The 8,904-nt window shown below is 28.9% G+C and overlaps 1 protein-coding gene across 1 annotated transcript; it reads right to left on the reverse strand.

The window, feature by feature from the left end:
• Window positions 1-5,284: 5,284 nt before the first annotated feature.
• Window positions 5,285-6,215, reverse strand: Archease (archease). The gene is made up of 3 exons (XM_065498588.1): window positions 6,055-6,215; window positions 5,934-5,958; window positions 5,285-5,868 (listed from the first exon to the last, which is right to left on the reverse strand). Exons 1-3 carry the CDS (start codon window positions 6,107-6,109, stop codon window positions 5,478-5,480), a joined length of 471 nt encoding a protein of 156 aa, XP_065354660.1. The 5' UTR covers window positions 6,110-6,215; the 3' UTR covers window positions 5,285-5,477.
• Window positions 6,216-8,904: the final 2,689 nt, after the last annotated feature.

Here is an 8,904-nt window from a genome sequence, read left to right on the forward strand (position 1 = left end):
AAAATTGTACTTTATTATTAAATAAATATGTTGAGTTCATATGCCAACAAACATTTATTAAATAATACATTATTAATTAATGATACTATATTAAATCCCTAAACCACTTGGTAGGTAGGTATTGCTCGCGGTTGACTTAGGCATTTTACGACAGTTTCGTAAAGGATTAAACATAAAATGCAACCTGTTTACTAAATCTAGTACGAACTTATCCATGGATTAAAACGCCAACCGCTATAAGAGTGAATGTCATGATATTTTCCGGTTTTCATACATTCATATTAGTGGTGTAAAAGTATTGAGTATTTGGATACTCAGTACTGTCTATGTTTCCCGGTACTCAATACCAAAATATAAATACTTGATACTTCCAGAGTTGTATTTTGAGTTCAATACGGAAAAAATATAAATATCTGTCGGTGAAAAAATGCAACTCTTTTTATACCCTACTCCACCATAATGGGGAGTACATCACTCATCTTAAGGTATGGCGATAGACAGAATCACTTTCTGAGTCGACTAAATAATATCCGTCCTTCCGTTTGGCAGTCCATACAAAACTTGTGCACAAAGTACAAGTCGGCCCAAAACGAAGCCTATTGAAAATGGTTGAAATCGGTTCCTTATTTTACCTAGCCCCCATACAAATGCCCTCCAGAGATAGGACTTTGTTGCCATAAAAGTCTTATATATATAGATTTCCACACAAAGTTCCTTTACAAATTACTTTTATATAAATGGAAATCACATTTAAAATTATTTTTGGATCAATCGATAACTGACCATAGCTCACATGTAAGGCCCATTTTCGAAAATCACTTTAAAGAGCAAATATCTCTTCAAACCATAACTCACACTCACGAAAACAAAATTATAGAAATATACTATACACTCAGTGTAGGTTAATATATGTTCGGTCTTGGACGACTATACATTGCTAGTAGTATCGAGTACCCAAACAAATGTATTGATTGTAGTATTGAGTAGTCAAAAGTACCGACATTTTACAACACTAATTCCTTCTGGAATTGGACACTATCGTCTACTACCGTGGGTCAATTTTTTCACGAAAAATCGTATAGCAGAAACGCAATCTACGGAAAATTCTAAGACATTTTCCCAAAGAAACCATAGGTCTAAAATGAAATCCTATCTTGCGAATTTTTCTTTTATCCAATGAAGATTTACTGATTTGTATACCCTTCACCTTCGTGATAAGTGTATATATAAGTATGTCATTCCGTTTGTAATTTCTACATTTTTCATTTCCGACCCTATAAAGTATATATATTATGGATTATTATAGATAGCGGAGTCGATTAAGCCATGTCAGTCTGTCTTTTGATGAAGACTCCAGATATCTTCGGGATCCAAATCTTCAATAATTCTGTCAGACATGCTTTCGAGAAAAATCCACAAATGGCTGAGATATGAGAAAAAACCACGACAACCTCGATTTTTGACCTATATCTGGATTACTAAGTCATTAATATAGACAATATGGATATCTAATGATAGATATTTCAAAGACCTTTGCAACGACGTATATAAGACCATAGTAAGTTGGACCTACATTTCAATTTGAATGAATTTAATCTAACTTATTATTAAAAAAACATATTGTTGAAATAATATTCATGTAATATAAATATAATGTTAAAATAATATTAAGGAAATTGATGTAATACGTTTTTGGCCTTGAAAGCTTTTTGTATTATAAATAAATAAAATAAAAGCACTAAAAATTTTGTCATAACGAAGCAATAATAAAAATAAATGGAGACTACCTGATAATTTTTTATCTTAACAACCATTTTGAAGTTTATCATGATCAAAATTTATCAGGTATAACCAGGGGGTAATTTTTGTTCATTATTTTTTAGAAATACTTTAAAGTATATTTAAATTAAATTTAAATTATAATTTATTTGTAATAATTCAAAGAATATCACTGAATACTAAAATTTTAGACAATTGGCAAATTGGAATGCATTTTCTACCCTGCCAAGGGCGTCGTCAACAATCTTCATTGTCAAGGTCTATTTGTAAATATCATCTATTTAACTTACTATTATTAGGAATTAGAATATGGGAAGCCTAATTCATATTTATATTATTTGTAAATTAGACGAAATTCCAAATATTTTTATTTTATTTTATTGTCTAAAATTTTAGTATTCAGTGATATTCTTTGAATTATTACAAATAAATTATAATAAAAATGAACTTAAGCCTAATTAAAAATTTACTTTCAAATTATATATATAAAAAAAAAATTCGAATAATTACCAAAAATCTATAAAATAAAATATACACATGGCACAATATAAAAGACTAAAATCAGTTTTCAATCTCCAGTTTGATTCAATGAATCAACACCAAGGAGAAAGAAAGAAAAACACAAAAACATTCATAGCTAAAATTGTTAACCAAAGATTAAATTTAAATTTTAGACAATAACTCAGGATGCAATAACTTATTATTATTGAACAAATCAAGATCTTTAGCATAATTTGAATTTGATTATTATTTTACTGTTTACTTCTTGCAGTAAATTACATGCTAATGTAATATTCATTGTGTGTTTGAGATATCGATGTCATTATGTGTGGTTATATTCCATATCGTGCAAATGTCATCCGTGGCTTCGCTGGGTGGCCGCTGTGGTTTGAGGTTTATTCGCATAGACCTGGTACTTAAGAAACCCCGCAAGAAAAAGTCTAAAGGGGTCAAATTCCATGATCTCAGTTCACATCACCTTCATGTGAGATGACCATGCCCTCAAATCGCCCGTGCAGAGAGTGCAATGTTGCACCGTTCTGTTGCAACCACATGTCGTTGGTGTCCATATCATCCAATTCAGTTCAAAAGATCTATAGCGCTCGCCTAGCCAACGTCATTCTAAAAGAAATATGGACCGCCGCCAGCCCAAAATCCACACCAAACTGTTGCATTGGACGCCCTTGGATCTATTGTGGATTGGTATCATCCCACGTTCGACAATTTTGTTTGTTGACGTACGCATTCATCCAGAACGTTGCCCGAACGGAGCACCCATTTTCATAAAACAACTGTATCATTCGACAAAACAAACTGAATAAATGAAGAAAATACGTTGGAAGACTTATAATATATACCGTATCGCATTGTTATATAAATAGTATCGGTACTACTTGGAGCTCGTGTCGAAATCTGTTGAAAATTGTAAAAATGGCAAGAATTACATTTTTTTTTGCTTTCTGCAAACATGTTGTTATTCTGAAATACTTTTTTGCGAATTAATACATCTTTTCATGTAATTATCATTTTTGACTTGAGTTATAAATGGTGCTTCACCAATTTCTAATTTGAGTTATAAATGGTAATCCACCAGTATCGATCAGTTTTTATGACCTCCACCAGGTTTTATCAAAATTAAAAGACTCGCGGTTGATGCAAACGACGTAGAACATTAACCGTTATACGAAGCCTTACATCAAATGCGTGCCAGAGCGAGATGCAAAATTGTTTATGGTTTGCATTTTCAATAATAATGGGCCCAGAGATATGAAATTAGGCATTCATGAAGTTGAGTGGGAATACAAAATCTGGGTCTTTATTGTACTTTTTTGATTCTAATAATACGTTTTGAATGAGCTAGAATCCACATTACAATGAACCAATAAACTTGAAAATAGAGACATGTCCTGAATTATTATTAATTCACTAAGGGAGACTTAATAATTTTATTGGATATTTGAAAATAACTAAGTCTTTGTTAAAAACACTTTGCATTGTTTTTTTTTAAATTAAATAAATAAACAGTCATTTGAATTTTAATTGTCAGGAAATACTTGGATGAATCTTTGGATAAAAAAGTTTGTTTTTCATTTCTAAATTTTTAATTTTATACTGAAAATAGAAGAATAATTGACGGTTTCGGCTTTAGGCCTTGAAAAATCCCGGTTTCGGTTAAAACCGAACACGAAACACTAGTCGAACTAGTCCTATTTTTCGACATAACAAGTCTAACACATATCGAACTCGTATAACAATACTGTATTAACTCAAAAACTTTTAAGTGTTCAGGAGAGACAAAAAACTGTTTAACTGCTTAAGAAAGTTTACTTTAACGAAAATTCCGCAATATTAAGAAAATCCATTAATTCTTGTATTCCGCTGCATATCCATTTAATTTGTTCATTGTCTGCAGATTTTGTTTGCCAAATAGATAAAATAAAAAAATTTGAGTTACTACAGTATTGCTGAACGAGTGAGATATATTAGAAGTAGAAGCAAGGTAATAGAGTGACATTGATTTTAAATATTGGTAATATTTCCCAGCTAAAAAATGCGGTTGATATATTTTTTCCGGAATGATTCGAAGTAAAATATAATTTATAAATGCAGTTCCTATTTTCTTGTTTTTCTGCTTAAATTAATCGGAAATTAAGAAAATACAAACCTTTTCAGTTTACCTATTCATACGTTTTTCATAAAGTATTTGAAAAGGTTAGTTAACGGTACGTGAGTACTTTGTTCACATTTTTATGATTCGAGATTTAAAATCAGGTATTTTCATATTTACAGCACAAATAAATTATTCTTATAATCATAAAATTTAGGGTAAAGATCAAAATTGAAAGAAAAAAATTTAAATTTAACGGTTCAGGTATAATTTTACAAAAATCTAAAACGGTGGTAACATCTGTCGAAAACAAAAACACTAGTGAAATTAATTCCGTATTTCGCTTCTTTAGAAAAAGTAAAACGACAAATTCTTTCGGAATGGTTTCATTTCGAAAGTTTCAAAGTGGAATTGATATTTCTTTGTAATTATTTGTTTTTATAACATTTTTAATCAATTTCTGTACCAAAAACGTCACTGTTGTTTTAATATAAAAAACGCTATCAAGTTCAAATCAGAATATTAAATATTTTTGGAATTAATAAATTACACGGAATCAGAAGAACCTAAAACGATATCGATCGGAATGAAAACTACGGAATTGAAAACATTTCGAACAAAATGTGTGACGTCAATAGTTTTTCTTGGCGAAGCCGAATTGAACCTAATATTTTGCTAAAATACAATAATTGACCTAATCCTAAACTAAAAATCTATAAATAGTAGTAGAAATAGTTTAACAAAACTCAGTTTCAGTTCTAAATTTCTAAAATTTCAGTATTAAGCCAACTATTGGCCGAAGTACGATTTTGGAAGCGAAATCGAACGTTCGGTCTAACTTTATATACTCTATTTTCTAAGTAACTTTTATTGTAATCAAAATAAAAACATTTCCAATAAATAATTTAAAATGTTTGTATCTATTGAGGCAGTTAAGTTTTAAATTTAAAAATAGAACACATTATTTTAAAATTAAAGGATATACATACATGTATGTATATATGTAGTAGCACATAATTTAATAAAAAAAAAAAGTTAATTGTAAAAAAAGTCACAAAAACAATACTTATAGCAACAAATAAAACTTAAATTAAATATCAATAATTACGAATAATTCGTAATTATTTTTTTCAGGTTCTTGGATGATTTGCATTGCAGAATAAGTAATTGCTTTTACTTCGGTACCTTGAGGATGTTTTCCCAAATCGAAGGGTTCTCCATAACAACGACATTCAATCTCAAAGGTTTCCAAATCGAATTTGGTAATTTCCAAACGTTTGCAGATCAAAAAAGGTTCGCATGAGAAAAGGAATAACAGCTCATCAAGAAAATGAAAAAGTAAACCATCAACATCATCACCTTTAGCCTCGATTTGATAGCAGGAGTCAACGGTAACATAATCCAATTCGGTCATATAGCCAAACATGGCCATGCCGCATTGTTCGAAAGCCTCTTTGAGAGAATCGCCCCATGAATGAAGTCTGCAAGAAGAATATTAGTTTGAAATAAATAGAAAAAATATATGAAATTCAAAGAAAAAACTTACTGTACATCGGCGGTATGATCTAAATCTATAAATGTTGATGGTGAAATACACAAAAATATGATAAAATTTTAATAAATTCTTATGAAATTATTTTAATACTAATTTTGATGTTGGAACTTACATTCATATTTAATTTCAGGTAAAATGAAATTTTCTTTGCTAAATTCTACTTCCATTTTGTTTCTTTTTATTTAAATTATAATAAACTAAACTTTAACAAATAATATTATACTATTATTTTTAGTAAAAATATGATTATCTTTTTATCGATGATTAACTTTATGTGAGTGTGTGTATGCTGCAATGTGTCACCGGTTTTGTTTATTATTTCACATGCTGGTTTGTTTTTATTTGTTTTTTTTCGACATTAAATGTCAAAAACTTAACATATGTGCTTATTTCAAACATATGTTTCGAACATAGTAGACAGATGTTTGCAGCTGATATGGAAAGAGCTGTTAAATTGTAATAGATTGTAAAGGAAACGGAAAAATATTTAAATTGAATTTTAAAATATAGTTCAAATTAAATGAACTGAAATGTTGCCAAAGATTGCACTTTTAAAAACTACTTTTATTTAAAGATTGATAATCAGTAAATATGTATGGAATGAAGTTTGTGTAAGTGTGACATTCGGTATAAAACTTGTTAAATATTAAATTTCTCTAGGTAAGAATTAGTGTGCAGAGAAACCCCAACTTAATTTTGGGAAGTAGAATCCAATGTTAAAACTCCGATTTAAAAGATCTGGTCAAAATCAGGAGATATTGCATTTTAAGTCAAGATTTACTTGATTTTTAACTATTACTTTTTAATAAATGTTTGTTTTGAGCAGATGACACCGCTCTAAATTAGTTGACTCAAAAAATTTGCACTGTAAACTAAAACTATCAATGGCCAATATGACAATACAATGGAAATTTTATCAAATATTTAATTACTAGCTTACAATTAAAAAAATCTTAAGAAAAATAAATTTTTTTAGTATTTCATAATTACAATATATACTTTTTATACCTACCATAAAAAATTAGGGTATAATATATAATATAAGGAATGACAAAATCAATATACCCGGTATATTGATTTTATCATTCCATTTGTAGCACTTCAAAATATTTGCCGCAGAACCACATTATACATATATATGTATATGGGGGATTTCATGTCAAGTGAACCAACTTTTGAAATCGATGTCTTCCGATCGGGATGAATCGGGTTAGCTCTATTGGATAGTAACTCAGACACAATTTTTCAACAACATCGGTCGAGAACTCTCTGAGTTATAGGGGGTAAAATTTTGACAATTTGGTCAAACAGGGGTTTTTTCTTATCCATGTAACTTATTACCTATTGTTCTTAGCAAAATGTGTTCCAAATAGTATAGATAGCTATTTCTTCGATCTTTCGAAAAAAAATATTTAAAAAAAAAATAAAAAATTTTTAATATTTTTTTTCCGAAATCAAAAACTTTTTTGACTTTTTTTTAAAATACGCTATTTTTTTTATTTTTTTTTTTTTCTTAAAATAAAGTTTAGATATTTTCCTTGAACACCTACTTGGTCGCTTAGTGGGATGCGAGTGGGATATCTATCAAAATAAATATTTTGTAACTCAAAACATAAAATTTTTGACTTTTTTTGCAAAATCAAAAACTTTGTTGACTTTTTTTTTCAAAATGGACCCTTTTTTAATCTTTTTTTTTAGGTCAAACAAAAGCTTAGATATTATCCTTGAAGACCCTTTTGGTCGCTTAGTGGGATGCGAGTGGGATATCTATCAAAATAAATATTTTTTAACTCAAGACTTACAATTTTTGACTTTTTTTTTTGCAAATACGATTTTTTTTCCAAATGGGCCCTTTTTTTAAAATTTTTTTTGTAGTCAAAAGAAAGCTTAGGTCCATTCCTTTAAGATATTTTTAGTCCCTTAGTGGGATGCGAGTAGGATATCTATCAAAATAAATATTTTGTAACGCAAGACATACAATTTTTTAATTTTTTTTTGCAAAATCAAAATTTTTTTCCAATATGGGCCCTTTTTTAATTTTTTTTTTTTGCTCAAAAGAAAGCCTAGGTCCATTCCTTTAAGATATTTTTAGTCCCTTAGTGGGATGCGAGTGGGATATCTATCAAAATAAATATTTTGTAACGCAAGACATACAATTTTTTAATTTTTTTTTGCAAAATCGAAATTTTTTTCCAATATGGGACTTTTTTTTAAAAATTTTTTTTGCTCAAAAGAAAGCTTAGGTCTTTTCCTTTAAGACCTATTTTGTCACTTAGGAAGATGTGAGTAGGATATCTATTAAAATAAAAATGTTGTAACTCAAGACATTCAATTATTGACTTTTTTTTTGCAAATTCGAATTTTTTTTCAAAATGGGCCCTTTTTTAAAATTTTTTTTTTAGTCAAAAGAAAGCTTAGGTCCATTCCTTTAAGATATTTTAGGTCCCTTAGTGGGATACGAGTGGGATATCTATCAAAATAAATATTTTGTAACTCAAGATATACAATTTTTGATTTTTTGGCAAAATCAAAAACTTTTTTGACTTTTTTTTAAAATGGGCCCTTTTTGTAATTTTTTTTTTTCTATAAAGAAAGCTTAGGCCTATTCCTTTAAGATGGTTTTGATGCGAGTGGGATATATATCAAAATAAATGTTTTGTAACTCAAGACATACAATTTTTGTGTTAAAACATTTATTTTGATAGATATCCCACTCGCATCCCACTAAGGGACTAAAAATATCTTAAAGGAATGGACCTAGGCTTTCTTTTGAGCAAAAAAAAAAATTAAAAAAGGGCCCATATTGGAAAAAAATTTTGATTTTGCAAAAAAAAATTAAAAAATTGTATGTCTTGCGTTACAAAATATTTATTTTGATAGATATCCTACTCGCATCCCACTAAGGGACTAAAAATATCTTAAAGGAATGGACCTAAGCTTTCTTTTGACTACAAAAAAAATT

This window comes from Calliphora vicina, chromosome 1, assembly GCF_958450345.1.
Source record: "Calliphora vicina chromosome 1, idCalVici1.1, whole genome shotgun sequence".
In the NCBI taxonomy this organism is placed as follows: domain Eukaryota; kingdom Metazoa; phylum Arthropoda; class Insecta; order Diptera; family Calliphoridae; genus Calliphora; species Calliphora vicina.